Below are 22710 nucleotides of genomic sequence, written 5' to 3' on the forward strand. Positions count from 1 at the left end.
GCAGCTCTCCGTGCTACTCTATTCTGTGCAAGCTTCTTCATCTCCCAGTACCTAATGCAACCTACATCCTTCTGAATCTGTTTAGAGTATTCATCTCCTAGTCTCCCTCTACCATTATTACCCTCCATGCAGCCCTCCAATACTAAATTGGTGATCCCTTGACGCCTCAGAACATGTCCTACCAACCGATCCCTTCTTCTGGTCAAGTTGTGCCACAAACTCCTCTTCTCTCCAATCTTATTCAATACCTCCTCATTAGTTATGTGATCTACCCATCTAATCTTCAGCATTCTTCTGTAGCACCACATTTCGAAAGCTTCTATTCTCTTCTTGTGCAAACTATTTATCGTCCATGTTTCACTTCCATACATGGCTACACTCCATACAAATACTTGACTTCCTGACACATGTATACTCGATATTAACAAATTTCTCTTCTTCAGAAACGCTTTCCTTGCCATTGCCAGTCTACATTTTATATCCTCTCTATGTCGACCATTATCAGTTATTATGCTCCCCAAATAGCAAAACTCCTTTACTAGTTCAAGTGTTTCATTTCCTAATCTAATTCCCTCGGCATCACCTGATTTAATTTGACTACATTCCATTATTCTCGTTTTGCTTTTGTTGATGTTCATCTTATACCCTCCTTTCAAGACACTGTCCATTCCGTTCAACTGCTCTTCCAAGTCCTTTGCTGTCTCTGACAGAATTACAATGTCATCGGCGAACCTCAAAGTTTTTATTTCTTCTCCATGGATTTTAATACCTACTCTGAATTTTTCTTTTGTTTCCTTTACTGCTTGCTCAATATACAGATTGAATAACATCGGGGATAGGCTACAACCCTGTCTCACTCCCTTCCCAACCATTGCTTCCCTTTCATGTCTCTCGACTCTTATAACTGCCATCTGGTTTCTGTACAAATTGTAAATAGCCTTTCGCTCCCTGTATTTTACCCCCGCCACCTTTAGAGTTTGAAAGAGAGTATTCCAGTCAACATTGTCAAAAGCTTTTTCTAAGTCTACAAATGCTAGAAACGTAGGTTTGCCTTTCCTTAATCTTTCTTCTAAGATAAGTCGTAAGGTCAGTATTGCCTCACGTGTTCCAACATTTCTACGGAATCCAAACTGATCTTCCCAAAGGTCGGCTTCTACCAATTTTTCCATTCATCTGTAAATAATTCCCGTTAGTATTTTGCAGCTGTGGCTTATTAAACTGATAGTTCGGTAATTTTCACATCTGTCAACACCTGCTTTCTTTGGGATTGGAATTATTATATTCTTCTTGAAGTCTGAGGGTATTTCGCCAGTCTCATACATCTTACTCACCAGATGGTAGAGTTTTGTCAGGACTGGCTCTCCCAAGGCCGTCAGTAGTTCTAATGTAATGTTGTCTACTCCCGGGACCTTGTTTCGGCCCAGGTCTTCCAGTGATCTGTCAAACTCTTCACGCAGTATCGTATCTCCCATTTCATCTTCATCTACATTCTCTTCCATTTCCATAATATTGTCCTCAAGTACATTGCCCTTGTATAGACCCTCTATGTACTCCTTCCACCTTTCTGCTTTCCCCTCTTTGCTTAGAACTGGGTTTCCATCTGAGCTCTTGATATTCATACAAGTGGCTCTGTTTTCTCCAAAGGTCTCTTTAATTTTCCTGTAGGCAGTATCTATCTTACCCCTAGTGAGATAAGCTTCTACATCCTTACATTTGTCCTCTAGCCATGCCTGCTTAGCCATTTTGCACTTCCTGTCGATCTCATTTTTGACACATTTATATTCCTTTTTGCCTGCTTCATTTACTGCATTTGTATATTTTCTCCTTTCATCAATTAAATTCAATATTTCTTCTGTTACCCAAGGATTTCTACTAGCCCTTGTCTTTTTACCTACTTTATCCTCTGCTACCTTCACTACTTCATCCCTCAAAGCTACCCATTCATTTCCTACTGTATTTCTTTCCCCCATTCCTGTCATTTGTTCCCTTATGCTGCCCCTGAAACTCTGTACAACCTCTGGTTTAGTCAGTTTATCCAGGTCCCATCTCCTTAAATTCCCACCTTTTTGCAATTTCTTCAGTTTTAACCTACAGCTCATAACCAATAGATTGTGGTCCGAGTCCACATCTGCCCCTGGAAATGTCCTACAATTTAAAACCTGATTCCTAAATATCTGTCTTACCATTATATAATCTATCTGATACCTTTTAGTATCTCCAGTTTTCTTCCATGTATACAGCCTTCTTTTATGATTCTTGAACCAAGTGTTAGCTATAATTAAGTTGTGCTCTGTGCAAAATTCCACCAGGCGGCTGCCTCTTTCATTTCTTAGCCCCAATCCATATTCACCTACTATGTTTCCTTCTCTCCCTTTTCCTACTGTCAAATTCCAGTCACCCATGACTATTAAATTTTCGTCTCTCTTGAGTACCTGAATAATTTCTTTAACTCATCATACATTTCTTCAATTTCTTCGTCATCTGCATAGCTAGTTGGCATATAAACTTGTACTACTGTAGCATGCGTGGGCTTCATGTCTATCTTGGCCACAATAATGTGTTCACTGTGCTGTTTGCAGCAGCTTACCCGCATTCCTATTTTTTTATTCATTATTAAACCAACTCCTGCATTACCCCTATTTGATTTTGTGTTTATAACCCTGTAGTCACCTGACCAAAAGTCTTGTTCTTCCTGCCAGTGAATTTCACTAATTTCCACTATATCTAATTTTAACCTATCCATTTCCCTTTTTAAATTTTCTAACCTACCTGCCCGATTAAGGGCTCTGACATTCCACACTCCGATCCGTAGAACGCCCCACCGGGGGGCTCATGTTCCTTTCGTGAGTCTGTGCATGGTGAACATGGGACCCCAAGCTTTTGCAGTGTTCCTTCTTTCCTGGGCTGCATTTCTTTTCCTTTCCTGTCCTTGCTCCTTCCCCTTTGCCCTCTCCTCTTCCTCTATTGGTGTCCTTGTTTATATGTTTATGTTGGCTGGTTTTGTTGCGTAATTACCTCATCCTTTTGGCGTTCTCTGGTCTCCCTCTGGGGTTTGACATCCATTACTAAATTTCTATTCCCTAGTGTGAGCCATTTGGGGAAGAGCACCTTACCTAGTGTCTCCGACGTGTGTCGTCCTAGTTCCCTCCATCTTTTCCTTCACATCGTTGTCTGATGCTAGGGTACATAGCCAGCATGGTAGCCAACCCATGCGGTGGGGTTGCTATGTACATTTTTGGTTGAACCCTCTGATAATACTGGGATCACACTTCTGATACCTGAGCTGTGACCACCTCATGTAAGCCTAGGAGTGCTTGCGTGTCGTCCCGGAGCATTGGAACTCCCAGCAATGGCCGCCGTGCCAGATGGCCCTTGCTGTGGCTGGGTGGCACCTATGGGGAGAGTTTGATGAAGTGGACTCCCAGAGCAAGGTGCCGTCGGGTTAGTTGATCAAAACTGCTTCAGTCGCCCAGTCGCCCCTTCTGCCTTCCCTACTAGCCCTGTTGATAGTCTTCTGATTGAAGCTCTGATACCCCCCCCCCCCCCCAACCTTTCTGTTCGGCGGTCCCAGCTTTTGGTTTCTTCTGCAATTCCTGTCTGTTCTTCTCCCACTCATCCTTCCTATTCTATCCTGTTCCCAGACCGAGGACATTGCCCACCTGTTTCCCACCCTAGGGCGGATTTACCAGTTGCGCTCCGCCTTGCATCTTTTTGCTTCCTTCTTTCTCCTGTCTCCCCCATCCCTCATTGGCTACCATTGTTTGTTTTGCGGAATTGTATAGGACTTTCAGGATGCTGTTGTTTTTTACACCAATGGATCTAAATTTGCCTGATTGTGAGAGATATGCCTTAAAGTCCTCTGTTGGCACAGAAATCATCTCCTGCCAACTATATGTGAGGTGTTTACTGCAGAATAGATGGAGATTTCCCAAGCTCTTACATTTATTACATGGTCCCAACTCAACCGCATTTTGTTATGTACCGACTCAATGATCGGCCTTCAGGCTATTGACCGGTATTTTAACTGCCATCCCTTGGTATCTGCCACCCATGACAATCTTGCTGATCTTCAGAATGCTACTTGTTTTGTTGACTTCCTTTGGGTCCCTGGCCGTGTGGGTATCCCAGGTAAGGAGCTTGCTGATCATTTGGCTGGGGGAGCAGTCACTTGCTCCCTTTCTCTGTAACCCCTCCTGCGGCAGATTTACAGTTTCACATCAAATCCCACTTCGCACAATCGTGGGCCAACTCTTGGGAGGCTACCTCCCTGTCTAATAAACGTTGTGCAATTAAGGTGACACCTGTCCCATGCCGTTCTTCCTTGCACCTCTCCCGAAAGGACTCGACCACCCTGTCGTCGTCTCCGCATCGGCCTTACCAGGCTGACCTGTGGTTTTCTTTTGCATAATGAGCCATCCCCAATTTGTGGTTGTGGAGCCTTCCAGTCAGTAGCCCACATTTTGGTGGAATGCTCCCTTCTTTTGGTTCTGCGTAATAAGTACAGACTTCCCCACTCTTTACCTTTAATATTGTCAGACGATTCCCGGATGGGTGAACTGGTTCTCAGTTTCCTCTGTGAAAGTGGTTTTTAGTCTCAGTTTTAAGGTTTTTAATCTCTCTGGAGTAGGGGCAGGGCGGTGAGGGTTGGGGTGTCTCCCACTGTAAGCTGTGTTAGGAGATTCGTGACTCCCCTCCCTGGCAGGCAGAGATCCTCCTTTCTTTCCCTTTCACTCTGTTTTTATCACTTTTAGATTTGGTTAGTCTATTTTTACAAAACAAACTTCAGCACTTTTGAAAAGCAGGTGGTCTTGCCTGTACTGCGTCAGAGGTGGGATATTTCCTGCCACTAGCATAACCTTGGTGTTGCTCACTTGCTGACTTCCCTCATTCCGCTTTCCCCATTGACAACACAGCTACACTTTTACATTTTTTTAGCCTTTTAGCTTTTATCATTTTGACTTTTCTGGGATTCGATCTGTCTGAGTGGACCACATTTGAAACAAGGGACTGATGACCTTGCTGTTTGGTCCCTTCAGCCCAACCAACCAACCAGATTTCGTAAGCCGTCTCTCCAAAAACATGTAAGCAGTAGGACCTTGAGGAGGACTCAATGAAGCTTGCATTTTTGTTTTGTGACTCAGCAACAGGAAAAATTAGCCTACTCATAAAGAGGTATAAAATAGTTTCAGTGTTCAGGATTCCAGCAAAAGTTTGGCATCTCATGAGGCCTGTGAAAGACCTCAGAACACCATGAGTATATAAAGGTCTGTGTAGGTGTGCACAGTTTTATGTTTGACAGACTATGCTTACTTTTGAACAGTGCTGTGTAGAGCCCAAGAGATGCTTTTGCTTCTGGTGCCCTGAGAAATCAGCACTAGCAGCGCATGCTCTAGAAAATGGACAGTCTTGTATGCAATGAAAAATCTGTTATTACATGGTCTAATAGTCTCTGGGATAGCATAATAAAAGAAGCGATTGAGATAAAAATTTGTGGCATGTGGCGGCTCCCTCAATAAAGGCCTGCAGCCTAGCACAGCTTGGGACATGGCCAATGGAAGTTTGAAGCAGGCACGGCAGGTTTGCAAGGAAAACATTACCTTATATGGTGCTGGGGAGAGCACCAGTGATGTTACAGTAGACAGCATAGTTGTGGGACAGAACTAGTAGCTAAAAGACAGCCAGCACTTGACAATGGCTGAGGAGCACTTGAGTGAAAACTCATGGTTTCATAGCCACATGATGCAGCAGGAAGCCTGAATTTTATCAAATTTCAGTGATGCTTGTTTGTGAGAAGACTGTTGTTTAAGCGTGGAAAACTTCTACTAGAATGTAAAAGTCTTACGAAAGTATAGTTGCTACTCACCGTATAGTGGAGATGCTGAGTCACAGATAGGCACAACAAAAAGACTGTCAGAAAGTGAGCTTCCTTAGTTTATCATTCCATGATAATGCTGCTTGCATTGATTGGGATTCCATGTCATTCATCCAAATATGAGTCTCAAGGATTCAGGATGACCATATTCCCTGTCGTGCAGAACCTTAGGGGCTCAGGTGATTGGTGACAGGGCATGCAGACATTATTCACTCAGCCATGCAAGGTTGTTCAGCCACATCACATGCTTGGAGTCAGGAAACAGGCTTGTTTACAACAAAACTAGTATACACATGGACAGTGCAATGTCAGTGGAGCACCTTGGACTGTCATCAGTCACCACTGTTGCTGCTTCCATTGATATGGCAGAAGACTGGTGCATGCAACGACAAAGCCAGACACAGGAGTGCCACCTTGTCATCTTTTCAGATGAGTCTCGATTCTGCGTACACCATCACAAAGGACATAACTGTGGCATTAGGCTTCAAGAATGAATGTTGTGCGATTGCACTTGTCGTCGTCATAAGGTGTTTTGACTCCCTATAGCTTCTCTCTACGGGTGTGCATAACAATGCGAGGTCTCTGCTAGCACGCTTTTCCCACTAAATTTTATTTCATGATCACAATAATTTTAATAGAAAAGAGGAACGCTTAAAGTAGATAAAGATAAGCTGTGGCGGTCGACTTTGCACCAACGATGTGACAATCAATTACCTTCAATCGAGAATAATGATGTTAGGCAGAGACAGACTTAGTCAGACCCACATGACATATGGTGGCGTCCTCTATATAAACAGGACCTCCACAGCCTGGGAGCCAGTCATTTGCTCACCTCTGAAGATGTTGCCTGCAGTTGGCAATGAAATGTCAGGAAGTAGTAATTTTACGGATCAACCATGGCCTCTCAGCCCAGAAGTTTTAACTGATGAAGATGCCAGCCATGAAAGCCTACACATTATGAATAAGTAAAATTTTATTACTGTGTTCCTGATTGGTCTTGCAATTTTAATGGCCAGTATGTGTGCTTACGTACACTGTTCCTGCACTTATGATATGGAGGAAGACAAATTGTAGAAAATAGTCATTGTTTTGTTGTGCATAGAGAATATGAAAGTATCTTTTTATAAGACAAATTAAATCACAAAGGCAGATCTGCAGTAGATGAATTCCTGTTCTCTACCTAGTACAACTCTTTTCGTTATTGACACTATTTTGTTGGCTTACATGTCGTGTGTGTTGAAGTATAATTGTCTTGTGCAGGTGGCTAATGAGTATGTGTATAGTATAGTATAGTATAGTATAGTATAGTATAATGTCTGTGTAGTTGATGTGAATGAAATTGATGGTTCTCAGTAAGTATTGTTGTTTTGTTAAATACAGAGTTCACTATAATTGATAATCTTAATTATTATGTATTACCTTGGTGATATCTATGCTGACTCTTTATACATCCAAGCAGCAAACCGTATATCTGTGGGATTTATGTAAATAAAATTTTAAAATAAAACATGAAAACCCTCCGTTATCACTCTGTAGTAGTGCTAACTATAATTAGCAGTTTCTTCTACCACCTTGTCAGAATGTGTCCTCTTTAGTCCATAGACTTGAATGATATCTGTGGAAAATTTTTTTAAAGTGTATGTTGCCAGAGATACATTCAACATTGTTTATAATTTTATTTATATATTTATTTATTCAAATAGTCCATTTACAGAGCAGACAAAATCAATATTTGATTTCTTGCTGTACTTGTTCTTTCGTCCTCACCCACATTCCCTTCATATGTTATGATCTCTGCTTCCAGAGCTGTTCAAAGTTATGAGGATCTTTTTATTTTTTCCCTTGTTCATCCCTGAAGACCACATTCTGAATTTTGTTCCTAGGGAAATTCCTGTTAAGTGTGTCCTTTATGTTAATATCCGCTTCTATGAGAGTCTTTGTAAACCACACTAGTTGTTTTTCAGCTTCATAATTATTTCTAGGTTTGCTTTGTCAGTCTGTCAGCATCTATTCTAGCCAGATGTCAAAATGACATCCCTCTTTTGCGCACTGTACATTCTGTACATGTTCATAGATTTCTCTGTTAGGTTGTGACCTTCTGTATTCTGTTTCTGTTGTCCTTGGGCCAAGTGTGTTTCTAACTAGGCTTCTTTCTATGTTCGTAAGTCTTATCACAATTTTGTTTATGCTACATTTCCACAGTAGTTTGTGTTTTGGCACCATAAAGAGCCTCACATATCACTCCTATATTATAATATTCGGTTTAATCGTCCCATGATAGAGCCATCTTCTTGTACATTAATTTTTACTATTTACCTAAGCAAATATTAACTAATACATGTGAATGTTGAAGCTGACCTCGTTTCTTTTAGTCTTTGCACTACCCTGTGTCTTCAGTGGGAGCCTGAGATAATTGCTGTTGCCCTGATGTACCTTGCTGGAAAGCTTAGCAAGTTTGAGGTTGTCGATTGGGCTGGTCGAACTGCTAAACATACGCGATGGTGGGACATGTTCATAGAAGATGTTACAATGGAACTTCTTGAAGGTGAGACACATCTGTGGTGTTTCTGCTGTATTGTGTGTGATATCATATTCAAGTAGGGAATTATATGTATTTACATCTTACAATGATTGATACTGTGCAAGTCTGGCAGTAGTGTCCTACATAATCAAATTGTTCTGATATATATTTCTGCTTTTTTTATTCGTATGGTGCATTGTCATCCCTCCTCCATTTGTCATCATCTGCCCAATATAAATTTCTGCCTTTTTTCTTTATATAGTACATTGTCATCCCTCCTCCGCTTCTGTCAGCATGTGCCCAAAGTGTGTGTTTCATTATGAAAATTCTGGATGAATATAAGGATGAAACAACTGATAAAAGGCAACTTCTTGTCTCCAGATGAATGAATGCGACATAGGCACACTTGAAAGATCAGACACACACTAGCTTTTCACTCCCTGGTCTGACTCAATTTTTTTTTTATTTTTTTTATTTTTTATTTTATTTTTTTTTTTTTTTTTTGGGTGGGGGGAGATACGTGTTACCCAATTATTTATAATAATTCAGTATGTATTGTTTCTAAAAGATTCTGGGACCTGCTTTTCGTTTAAAATTGTATTTTGCTAGATGTTATATGTGTGTATAAATATGAGTACTTCATGCTGAAGCAGATAGTTCAGTGCCATGTTTACTTTCCAAACATGTTTTCAGTGTGAAGTATTAGTTCCCGTTGATGACCCTGATGCTCTATTCCAGATTCAATGTCACACACACACACACACACACACACACACACACACACACACACACACACCTGTCACTACATTCTGTTGGCTGCACCCACAATGACTGCAGTTCGGCAGGTAATCTAGGGTGAGGGGTTGTGCCAGGTGGAATGGGTAAAGCAAAAAAAAAAGAGGCAGATGGAAGAGTTGGGGAAGATGCACTGCGTGGTGCACAATGATGGTGACATGGCAGAGTGGATTGAGTCCGGGTGCAGGACAGAGGAAGGGGAATGTTGGGTATAGGGTGTTGGCGCAGTGGGTTAGCTGAGATTGAGGCCAGGATGATTGCGGGAGTGAAGGATGTGCTGCGAGTATAACTTCAAAGTGAGTCAGTCAGAAAAGGTGGTACATCCTCAGTCTCCACTAACCCACTGTACTCACACTCTCTACCCAACAATCTTCTCTTCCTTGCCCTGCACCCCCTCCCAGTCCATTCTTCTCCAACTTGCACTGCACAAGCTCATCAGCTCAGATTCCTTTGTGTTGTCCTTCCCTTCCACATTCCTATTCCACACACCAGCTCCCTCCTACTGAGCCATCATTCACCTCTCATCTTCCACCTTTTTTCTCCTACCTCTATTCTCCTTCTAGCCACTCCACCCAATACAACTCCTCACCACAGACCATCTGCCGAACTGCTGCCATTGTCCATGTGGCTGGTAGAATGTAGGAAGATTGTGTGCGTGCGTGCGCTCTTTCTGTAGTTCATTAAATGGTTCACCTGAAAGCTAGCAAGGTTTTCATTATTTTTTTGTGTACCAGTCAATGACAATGTTTCTATTACTTGGTGAGTTGTTACTCCAAAGTTATTTACTTACAGTGTGTCTACCTGGACGTGGTCGGTACGACCCAGCAGTGGTTTGAGAAAATTGAGGAAAAGCTACAAAGTGGGGAGAAGTTTTAGGAGGAAATAAAGCAGCATGTGATGGCAGCCAGCAAGTCACTCCATTGTATAGCTGAGTAACAGAATCCAGTGCCAGGAGGATACACTGTCTTAAACAGGGTGAATCGCTTAAAACTTGCACCACAGATATAGCAAATATTGCAGAAATGGAAAGTGCTACTGATCTATGGTTTTCACAGAATGAATTGGTAGTTAGGGCTTCCTTTGTATTGTTAGCCAATAAGCAGATTGTTGTAATATTTAGAAAGTGTATTTGTTTGTGCAAAGATGCACTTTACTGAAATGGAATGATGCCTATTGATGTTAACAAACTAAATTAGAATGTCGGTGGCATTTGTTGCAAGATTCTAGTACCAGTCATTTACAAGATATCATATTTTGAAAAGTTCCCACATGGACACTTGTAAAATACCTGTGCTACCACACACTAAAGAACAACACAAGTGCATACACTAGTTACATGAATTCTGATCAGTTACAAGACAATTGACCTCCACAGATTGTGTTCAAAATGACCACCGGCAGTGGCAATACGCACTTTCTCTGGTATGGAACAACTGTTGCACATACGCTAGCATTTCAGGGGAAATGTCAGAGTAGGCTGCAGTAATAAGTCATTCCGTATAGTTGGGTGTAGTTGGTACATCCTTGTAGACAGCGTCTTTCAGCTTTCTCCACAGAAAAAAGTCTACAGGTGTCAAATCTGGGGAACAGGTCGGCCAAAGTACAGTTCCTCTGCATCCAATCCGATGTTTTGGAAAAAATTCGTGAAGACAAGCGGTAGGAATTTGTGCACTAGGGGCTGGACAGCATTGTGTTGATACCACAGGTTCCTCCTAGTCTGCAGAGGAACGTCTTCTAGTGTCCATGGATGGTTATCTGTTAGGAGACTGCACTGCTTGTGCGTGTTCAGTGTCCCATCTGTGAGAAACAGGCATTTGAGCTCATGGTTCACTATCCTATTTCACACATTTCCACTCCATGGGCACTGAAGTTCCAGGTGATGAAGCCAATAGGTATTGTAAACAGACCAACAATGCACGGTTTGGTGGTTTATCTAGCCATGATTCGTAAATGTAGCTTCATCACTAAACAAAATACGCAATTCATCTGATATATCCTGTCTTAATGCCCACGTACAGAAGTTAACACAGTTCTCATAGTTTCCGTGGAGCTCTTGATGGAGATAGATGCGATAGGTATGGAACCTCAGTTAATGGGGAGTGCTTAGGACACGTGCCCGATTCATGCCACTTCCTCATGCGATTGTTTTGGAGCTAACTGTGGATTAACTAAAACAGCAACAAGAACATTAATTTCCCTCTCTTATGTCATCATGTTTACTCCTGTTACACTGTCTACATGTTACACTTCCACTTTCATGTAACTGGTTGAAATAGTTGATAAGTAATTGCCAAGATGGTTGACATCTATTGGGATATGTTGCCCCCATATACCGTGTAAGAAAGAACTGCATTCTTCCTACTCTCTCCATACACCATGAGCATTGCAGCTTTTTCTGCACTGGTAAATCCCATCATCCACTCACAAACTACTGCTTGGACTGTCCCACACTGACTAGCAAGTGACAGTGCACTTGAGGAACACACAAGCACACTGTAAACAAACATAGCAACATCATATCTAGCAAGTGTGCAGGTTGAATAACAGAAATAAGTGTCCCTGTGGCAACTTTTGAAAATACTATATCTTGTAAATGACTTGCACTAGAATCGTGCAACAAACCCCACTGACATTTAATTTAACCTACATTTATCGTATTAATGTCAATAGCATTGTTTCATTTAAGAGTGTGTATGTTCACACAAAAAATACACTTTCTAAGTATTAATACAACCTGTTATTGGCTAACAATGTGAGCACCTGACTACCAATTCATTCTGTGAACACTGCACATCAATAGCACTTTCCATTTCTGCACTATTTCCAGTGCAAATTTTAGATGATACACCCTATATACAGAGTGGTTAGGCACTTGGTCACACAGTTAACATGAATATGATGGAAGGTGACAGTCACATCTAGTGAAGACAGTCATGGAGAATGAGTATCAAGCATTTCTTTAGTGGAATGCCGCCACAATGGAGGAGTTACACCAGCATATTGAGGCACTGCAGCAGAAAAAGAGCAATTTCAGATATGTTGTAGAAGTCCGGGAACACAGTGCATAAAATCAAAGCAGCCTGCATTGCTATCCATTCAAAATCACCCATGCTCAGGAGTTGCTTCTTGTAGACCTGTTCAAAGGACTACATTTTCAGTGGGATTTCTCACTTGCATGGAAGTAGACTGTGAATGAATGGCCATGGAATATTCAGTGGAAACACAAAGCCTATCTCTATCTCCAAGGACATGTCAATGTGCAGAATATGGACAATAGAAAATGTGAATGCTTATCAATCAGTACCACTTCATCCTGCAAAGGTCTGTGTGTTTGGTGGGTGGGGGGGGGGGGGGAGGAGAAGTGTTCTGGTTGACAGATTTGTTTATCATAGCACCATATTTTCCCTTCAAAATCATGTGTAAGCTGGATCATTTTTAAACAGAACAACGCTCCTCTGACATTGAATAGCCAGTGTAGTGGCTGCTGCAAAGACATTTCGGAAATTCTAAAATAATCAGCTGTCATTTCAGCCTGACCATCCAGATCACATGATCTTAATCCATGTGACTTCTGGCTGCGGGGTTATCTGAGAGGTGATGCGTTCAGTGCTTCAATTATGAATGTAGCTTAATTGAAGATATGCGTTGTACAACAGATTCTCAATGTGACCCCCAAGAAACTTAGTATGTTGTTTAACATGCTGTTTCTTGATTTCGACTTGTGGCTGCAAACGGCGGGCAGTGTATTAAACATATCTTGTGCCCATCTCATGATAATTCAAAATAGGTGTCATTTTGAGTTTTGTGTGGTTTTTGACCCCAGAACAATTAAAAACTGATATTTTGGTTTTCATGCTGTTCTTGGCCTCTGGACAATTAAAAATCAGATTTTTTCCATCTGATGTTGGCAGACTTGCCTGACAAAGAATGGCACAACTGTTGATTGCCCAAGTTGTGCAGTCATGCACATGCAACAGTACTGATGGTGTAATGTGCAACTCAAGCTGTAGTCATATTGCAGTTCATCTGTCCTCTTAATAATATGCTGTTTAAATTTAACGTCATTCTCAGCAGTGCTTCTCTTTCTGCAGTGTTTCAAAACTGGAACGTTAATCATGGGTATCATGTATTTCTATTGATGATATCCAGAACAGTTGTGTGCTACGGTAATGAAAGAACAGTGTTTGATAAGTTGCAATATGAAAAATTATTAAAGCACTTCTTTGGCTCACCCGTATCCTACATTACTAGTCAGACATCATGTATGAAATTGAAGAGATGATTGTACATCAGAGCTGAAACCACAAATTGATGATACCTGTCTCCTGCATGTAGCCCTATCACAGTTGTGACATGCAGGTCGACTACGGTGACCTCTCCTACAGAGAGAGGAAGATCCAACAAAGACTGGCACATTTTTTCATGGAATCATTTGGTTGAAGTGTGAAGGTTACAGAGATACTTGATAAACTCCAGTAGTAGACTTTACGAAAGAGGTGTTGTGCATCACCAAGAGCTTTATTGTTTAAATTTGAAGAGAGTAGATTGTGGGAAGAATCGGACAACATATTACTTCCTTCCACATGCATCTCATGAAATGACCATGAGAAGAAAATTTGAGAAACTAAAGCTAATACAGAGGTTACCGACACTCATTCTTCCCATGTGCTACTCGCGATTGGAACAGGGAAGCGAGAGTCAGTGGTAGCAGAAATACCCTCGGCACACACCATAAGGTGGTGTACGGATTATGATGTAGAAAGGATGTAAAAAACTAGACATTTATCACTGTGCTTCAGTGGGAATAACCCTGAATGGCACCATAACAGTGAGGATCTGACAAAGAACCAGAATATGAGGATTCTCAAGCTACACCATATAAAAGACTGTCTTGTATGGAGAGGGAGTAATCTTGTATTCTGGGTGTTGTCTGCTATAGTGTAGTGGTTAGTCACTGGCTGGCAATGTATAGGTCATTGGTTTAACTGCCGCCTCCTCAAATTGTATATTATTCTGTATTTCTGAAAGTTTATGGGACTTGGAGTGTTGTAATTTGCTACAATATTCTATGTATGTTTATACTGGAGCACTTTGCACTGAGGCAGGCAGTTCAGATCCACATATAATTTTCATGTGTGCTCAATAAGCACGACGAGCATGTCGTCTGATCAATAAATTGTTGCTGTAACTCTTCCACCGGATGACCCTGCAGTGGCTCGACAAGTTAATGATAGTCAGTGGCTTCAGAAAATCAAAAAATGCGACTGGCTGCATGCTTACACCCATATAAATCACCAATTTAAATCAATTGCTTACCCACTATGCCACCAAGCAGCAGTGACATAACTGATTGGCAAGTGTGTGTGTGTGTGTGTGTGTGTGTGTGTGTGTGTGTGTGTGTGTGTGTGTGTTTGTTTTCATATGTGCTGGTACTAGTAAAGGGAAAACATAGTCACACATTAGTGTAATTTTGCAATCTTTCAAAAATACATAAGCACCACACATAATTTCTCTTTGGATGAGTAGTTGCTTTCCCTTTTTTCCCTGTATTTTTAATTATGTGGCGCCACAGCTACAGAAGACTGCTGAAGATTAGATGTGGAGACCATAATAGCTGATGAAGTACTGAATTGAGTGAGGGAGAAAATAAATTAATGGCACGTTTTGACTAAAATGTGGGATAGATTGTTGAACACTTCTTGAGGCACTGAGGAATTATTGATTTGGTAGTGGAGAAAAGTGTCAGGAGGTAAAAATGGAAGGACAGAAAAACCTGAATACAGGAAGCAGGTGATTCATATGAATGCAGGTTGCCCCCCTCTTCCGCCCCTCTTCCGCCCCTCTTCCGCCCCTCTTCCGCCCCTCTTCCGCCCCTCTTCCGCCCCTCTTCCGCCCCTCTTCCACCCCTCTTCCGCCCCTCTTCCGCCCCTCTTCCGCCCCTCTTCCGCCCCTCTTCCGCCCCGTGCACATGTAGCTAGTAAATAAGACTACAGACTTTGTTGCTTTCTATGTTGCGCTCAACGAAGCAATAGATCTTACAGATACAGCCTGGGTTGTGATATAATGGTTCAAATTGCTCTGAACACTATGGGACTTAAGTTCTGAGATCATCAGTTCCCTAGAACTACTTAAACATAACTAACCTAAGGACGTCATTCACATCCATGCCCGAGGCAGGATTCGAACCTGCGACTGTAGCGGTCGCGCAGTTCCAGACTGTAGCGCCTAGAACAGCTTCGCCACTCCGGCGAGCCGTCGTCAGTTGAAGATGCTCCAAATGACCTAAAGATGGAACTGATCGACCTGCAATGCAATAAAAGACTGAAGGACAAGTTATTGGCAATGCAAAGTACACAACAAGAATTTCCACACCTGCACCGAGAAGCCACGAGAGTTATGTCCATGTCGACATATGTTTGTGAAAATGAATAAATCAAGGTTTCGATCAAGCATAAGTGATGAAAATCTTCGCAACTGCTTGCTTTTTGTCAATGAACCGCGCTTTTGTGCCCGGTATTAACTATACCATTTCTCATGACCAGTGATAAACATGTTTGGATTTATTCCTTTCATAATTAAAAATTATTGTTTACTAACTGTGCGTTATTGCGTCATTCTGCTCCATGTTACATTATTATCAGGAAAATTGGTCATTAAACCGATTGTTCCAATGTATACTTACATTTAGGGGTTTCTTTTTTAATGTGTGAAGGTCTATGCTCAGCTGAAGTTGATAAAACATAACCTTCATCTAATTGTCGGCTATTATGCAGATTTCAGAGGGAACTGATGAAAGATATAGCAATAATGGTATTGAAATAACAGGTGATCATAGAGAGGTCTGCGGTTATCATTCTGTTCAGAGGTCAGTGAGACAGAAATTATGTGGATGCAACTGAAGGCACCGAGAATTAGTTATAGGAAACCTTACATTAGTTTAATGTTGTTCGAAATCTTGAATAAGGTTCGTTGGAAGTTGCTGAGCACTCTCTTTCTTAAATACTATATCAAAAACATTACGCGTATTTATGTGCCATCAGTCAAGCTGTCTTAATAAAAACCCACGGATGTTAACTGTATTACTTGTCTTACTGGGTTAAACTGTTAACATAAAAGTAGACGTCTCAATGAGTAGACTGTGACAGTATTTTAAATGTTTAATACATGAAATACCTTCCCATGGTTGGCTTGCAAGCTGTGAAAAGAGTACAAGAAAGCACCAGTACAGAGAATCCCAGCAAGTGGATAAAGCGACATCTATACGTAGAAATGTGCACTACGTGAACGCTGATGGCAGCGGCACGCATGCTGTGACCCAGAAGTTGCACATGTGTAGGAGCACCGCACGCTTGCAGAATTTCTGGCCGGCTCTGGATTAGAGAAAAGAAAATAATGATCCATGAATTGACTTCTTAAATATCCACTAGCTTTGGTGCAAACTTTTTATTTCCCTCTGAGGTCATAAGGTATCTACAGACGAGACAAACAAGTGATGGTGGAGAACTTGTTCTGGCCTCGTGTTGTGTGTTTATTCTACCCCTCTTTCAGAAGCTGCTTTTTAAGCTGGCAGTACTTAGTGGTTCAGATAAACAGTGATGAGCATTGTTTTACACTTTGAAAAATCACAATATTTTGCTGTTTATGCTGTTAAATATGAGGGTCATTCAGTAAGTTGTGGCAGCTATGGTACATCATGCGAACTTGTGGCGTCACTGTAATTGCACTAAATACATTTGAAAGCCTGCGGCAAACATTAGCAAAATCAATTCAGAGATTGCGCCCGCGTGCGAGGATAGTTTGGCACCAGTTCTTGTGAGATTGGCTGTGCTACAAGAGGGATCCATCCCTGCCCACCCTACTCGCCAGACATCAGTGCATGCAACTTCAACCTCATTCTATAGCTGACAAAACTATTGTGTGAGAGGCACTTTGCAAACAGGGCGATTGTCTTCATGGCATTTCAGTGACAGGTGGCACACATTGATGGCAATGCCTTTCCTATCATTGGCAGTGCTGTGTGTATGTGCTGGGGTATTATTTGGAAGGATAGTAGTTGATTTTGATTCATTTTTGTTGCACAATAAATTTACACAGAGTTCTATTGCTTGCGTTTCATTTCAACCTTTATTGTGATCTCCTGTACCGGAACCTTATTTGTGTAGGAATTCAGATACACACTGCCATACTAATTCAAGGCACATCGTGGAATTCTCATGATGTCACATTATCTTAAGATATACCATAGTTGCCATGACTTATGGAATGAATCTCATATATTACTAATCATAAAAATACAAATCACTGCCTCCATGTCCTCCTTGTTGTTTGTAGCTGTTATGCTTTGTTGAAGTGGAGAAAATTGATTTCCTCAGTGGTTGGGCTTATGTTGGTAGCTTCAGTGTACTTTCAGTTTAGGTGTCTCCCTGTTCTGTATTATAAAAGTAAATGACTAGCTGGTAACTATTTATATTAAATGCAGCCACAAATTCAAGCTTGTTTCAAAGCACAAGGGCAGGGACAGCTTAGGGGGAGGAACGGAATGAGATTTGCTGAAAAATAAGCAAGTTGGGAGTGTAAGAGGAAGTGCTTCTGGGAATCGCCATATCTTAAACGTCTCACTTAGTTTCATGTGTACTAATTTCACAATCTTTGAGAAAACCTTTTCCATTATTACATTTTTTTCTGTTTTTATAGACATTTGCCACCAGGTGCTTGACCTATATTCAGCTCAGCCTCAAATGACAGCAGGTGACTCCCCTCCTCAGCAGCCACCACCACATCAACCATCTACCATTGCTGCTGTGCCTACAACACTGCCAGTTGTTGCACAGTTACCAGTTGCTGCTCAGTTGGCAGTAGCTGCACAGTTATCAGCGAACGCTTCTATACCAGGAGCTCAGCAGCCACCAGCAGCCCCACATGAGTTGGCAGCTGTTTTATCACCACACGTTATGACTGGTGGCAGGCATCGTACTGGAGCAAGTGGGCTTACTCTTGACCGGCGAGTTCTCTCGCCTACATCACCTGTGGGACCGCCTGTATCAGGTATGTAACAATCATTTTGTCACATTATAATGTGCTTGCTAACATTTAAATCGTAAAACAGGCGTGTTCATGCTAGCATTCTATTGAGCTGCACGATTTGCTTTTGCTGTGTGGAGCAGGCAATGGGAGTGGAAGTACTCTCTGGTAGAAGGAACATCGTGAATTAATAGGTGTCTCATCAAATTTGATGCATTGTGATCTGAAGTTCATGCTATTCACAGTGGTGGTGTTGTAAATTAAAGACAGTTGCTGCAATGTTTCCATCTCGGTTTATTTTCTTTGGCCGGCCAGTGTGGCCGTGCGGTTGTAGGCGCTTCAGTCTGGAACCACGTGACCGCTACGGTCGCAGGTTCGAATCCTGCCTCTGGCATGGATATGTGTGGTGTCCTTAGGTTAGTTAGGTTTAAGTACTTCTAAGGTCTAGGTGACTGCTAACCATAGATGTTAAGTCTAATAGTGCTCAGAGCCATTGGAACCATATTTTCTTTGCCTTGAGTGAGTAGGTCCATCGGTTTTGGAAATGATTGAGTCATTCCCAAAACAAATTTCAGATGATGATATGCTATGGAACACTCCAGCTTACTGTCCTGTGTTTCCACAAGGGAAAAGTGTATGCTGATCTGAATAATTTAAGTATTCATGTTGCATGTCCATGAAGTGGAGATATATTTCTGTGATAAATGTTTGTAGAAACCACTTAGTCTTTCTGGTCTTATATTTATCTTTCAATTCCCTATCACTCTATAGTTCGATGAGTTTCATTTGTAATATTTACAGAATAGATTTCTGCTGTGTATGGCATAATGAAACTTGCTAACTCAGTTTCCAAAGATGGTTTTGTTTACCTTATTTCTAATTTGGTATTGAACATACACAGATCCTCCTGTGTAGCACTAAAAATAGGTGGCATTGAAGGTCTGCCATAAAGCAACTTGCTTAGTTTGTCTTCTCATGTGACACTGATGACTTGGACCTGTTGCTCCATTTACCTTGGCTGGCTCTGTACTCCCAGTCAGTCTCACTAAACGGGGTTATCCTTAAAAGCACACCAACTTGGTACTTTTCTCTCCATAATCTACATGTGTAGGCTAAGAGGTGCTAAATGGTAGTGACATGTGTGTTGAGTGGTGGTGAGACCAGGTTGCTGAATTACTGTTTCGTCAGTGTGATCAGTCTGCTACTGGAAGCTGTGTCCAATTTCCACATTTGGAAGCAATGATGGAATGAACTGTTGCAGATAATTACTCAGATGGTAGAAACCACCCTAACAGTAAGTGCAGGGTACACCTACACACTGAGGCAATCAAATGCTGATGAGGTAAAGTGCTCAGTACTGGCTAACACAATGCTGTATTTGGCTCACCTAGAGAGTTCGGTACTCTGTTCTACTTGAGGGCTCCCATATCTCCCTAACAGCTCATCAGCTGCTTCAGTTGACAGGAGAACTCTGTATCGAGGATACCAAAATGCCTTTTTGAACGCAAAAGTGAATGCTGAAACAAAAACTGGTATTCTTTCTTAGTCGTCTTTCTTGGTTCAGAATACATTACTTCCTTAATGACTTTTATTTTCTGGATTTGTTTCTGTCTCTAAATGCTGAATATTTTGTGCTTCAATCACTGATTGTTTACTGGCATGTATCAGAAGATATCATTTTGTAATTCTAATAATTTCCGGTTATGCAGCTGGATCCCGTCGACATTCTTCCACGATATTTCGGCCCAGAGACGTCAGTCACATCATTTTATAAATTTTAAGCTCAGTTATGATATTTGATTTGTTTCTTACAGGTAAAACATCAGTGAAGTTCTTATATATACTGTGTTAAAATTGACCACACAGTATCTCAATATAGTGGAACCTTAATGGAGGAGGAATTTATCATTGTCATTGCAGTTTTCAGTCCCCAAAAACAAGTACCCTTTCAAACCCTTGAGTCTTCCAACATTTATTGTAACTGTATGTCACATAAAAATGAATACTACATATATTTTTGATAGTCTTTTCTGCATGTATGAAGAAGTTAAAACTGGAGCAATACTTTCCAGCATCGTATACTCCCCGTCAACGCAATATAATCACTTGTTACAGTGCTCTGGTTTGCCACTAGTGCTTTCTGCATCTGCTTAATATGACCTTCCTTTTTTAGTAATTTCATTGGAACCTTGAATAACTGATACCCCAATAGCAATTTTTGTGTATGGTTTGTTGCAGATTCTGGTTCTGTGTTGTCTCACTTAGATATTAGTATAGGAATCAACAAATGCTCAATGTTTCCTATTAGGACAGCAAAAATAGTTAGTATCGTGTATAAAATAGTCGTATACATACATGTAATGTAGGGTTAGTAATGTGCATTCTTGCCTATTACATATTATACCTACTTGAGGTTGTGAATATGAATAATTATTCTGTAATGGTATCATTGTGTGGCATATCTTTCTGAAGTGGGACTGTCTTTACATAATGCTTTGAAACTTAAAAAGAACTAACATATTTCGTGTATGGGAAGTATTCTATATAAACATGGAGTCCATATAATTGTGTCCTCCCTTCATGACTTTGTTCAATCCCAAGCCTTAGCATTAAAGAGCTTCCTGCTGTGGATAATGGCCTGTGTGTGAATGTGTAGCTCAGCAAGAGAACTGTTAGCCCACTGGAATTTACTGTGCTGGGACTGAGGCTCTGCATCTCAGTGTCTCAAACAGGTTACACCTGTTTGTGGGTTCACTACTGTTATATAATACATCAAGGCACCTACAATGAAGATCTTTTCAATCCTAAAGAATTGAGCTGTCCATTTTCAGACATAATCCAATACTGTAACAAATTCTGATGAGGAAATGTTTTTATCTTTAGTGTTTCTAGAAATATTTACTACATTTAAAATCAGTTCTGCACAAGAAGATTAAAAACAACTTTAGGATTGATATTCCAAAATCCTTTTAAATTGTAGTTCCACAGGCTACTTTTAACTGAATGCTGTTTCTTGGCAGTGCCATTGTGTGTACGCTAGTGCCAGGAAGTGTGTTTCCTGAGGAGAAAGTCATGTTTCGCACCTGTGGTTTAGGTGTAGAGTCTTTGATTAGTAATCAAAAGTTCCTGGACCCTGCTTAAATATTGAATAAAAATCATCAGAAATGGTGCCCGAAAACTTCTAGCATAAGAAGTCATTCTCATTCTGCAAGTGCCCTTGTCATAGAGGGTGGAGGAATGGAGAGGTTCAGGGCACTCTCTTGCACTTAGTGGGGCACTGCCCCTAACAGTGGAACAATCAGTAATGATCAGTGGCAAGAGGATGCCGAAGGCATTGGAGACCACTGCATTAAAGACACACAATGCACATCCACAGGAAATAGCCTGTAATTGAAAAAGTGTCTTGATGATCTCTCAACTGGCAAAAGATTCCAGATTAGTCGTCCATTCGGATCTCCATAAGGCGACTGCCAACGGGGAGATGACCATGAGAAAAAGATTGAATAACCAATGAAAGGGTAACATTCTATGATTTGGAGTAAAGGATGTCAGAAGTTTGAACATGGTTGGGAAGTTAACAACCTGAAAAGGAAAATGCTAAGGCTCAATAGTGGGTGTCAGTAAAATGAAATTCAAAGAAGACAAAGCTTTCTGGTCAGACAAGTATAGGGTAATATCAACAGCAGCAGAAAATGGTTTAATGGGAGAAGGATTGTCGTGAGTAGGAAGGTAGGGAAAAGAGTGAATTACTGTTTACAGTTCAGCTATAGGATTGTTCTCATCAGAATCAACATATACAATAAGTACAAGAATCGAGAGGGAACAATAAGACTGGAAGGCCAAGAATGAATTGCTTGGATTAGAGGTAAGACAGGGAGGTAGTCTATCGCCCTACTGTTCAATCTGTACATTGAAGAAGCAATGATGGAAATAAAAGAAAGGTTCAAGAATGGGGTTAAAATTCAGTGTGAAAGTATAGCAATGATAAGACCCTCTGATCACATTGCTGTCCTCAGTAAAAGTGAAAAAGAATTATAGGATCTTAACAGTCAGAGTACAACATATGAATTGAAAGGCAAAAGTATGAGAAGTAGTGTAAATGAGAACAGTGAGAAATTGAACATCAGATTTGTTTATCACAAAATAGATGCAGTTAAGGAATTCTGCTACATAGGCAGCAGTATAACCCATGACGGATGGAGCAAGGGGGACAAAATAGCAGACTAGAACTGGCAGAAAGGGCTCTTCTGGCTAAGAGAAGACTACTAGTATGAAACATAGGTCTAACTGTGAGGAAGACATTTCGAAGAATGTACTTCTGGAGCAGTGTTGTATGGTAGCTGAAACATGTATTGTGGGAAAACCTGAACAGAAGAGAATCAAAGCATTTGAGATATGGTGCAACAGAAGTATGTTGAAAATTATGTGGACCAATAAGATAAGGAATGAGGAAGTTAACTGCAGAATTGGTAAGGAAAGGAATATATCCAAAACACTGAAA

At 41.1% G+C, this 22710-nt stretch overlaps 1 protein-coding gene across 1 annotated transcript in view; it reads left to right on the forward strand.

Annotated features, from left to right (window-relative positions):
- LOC126278004 (cyclin-K) overlaps positions 1–22710 on the forward strand; it is a 59165-nt gene that overhangs the window by 33897 nt on the left and 2558 nt on the right. The window contains exons 6-7 of the mRNA XM_049977693.1: positions 8245–8417; positions 17883–18233. Of these exons, the coding sequence (XP_049833650.1) occupies positions 8245–8417; positions 17883–18233 (524 nt within the window). The remainder of the gene's footprint in view (positions 1–8244; positions 8418–17882; positions 18234–22710) is intronic.

Source organism: Schistocerca gregaria, chromosome 6 (assembly GCF_023897955.1).
Source record: "Schistocerca gregaria isolate iqSchGreg1 chromosome 6, iqSchGreg1.2, whole genome shotgun sequence".
NCBI lineage: Eukaryota > Metazoa > Arthropoda > Insecta > Orthoptera > Acrididae > Schistocerca > Schistocerca gregaria.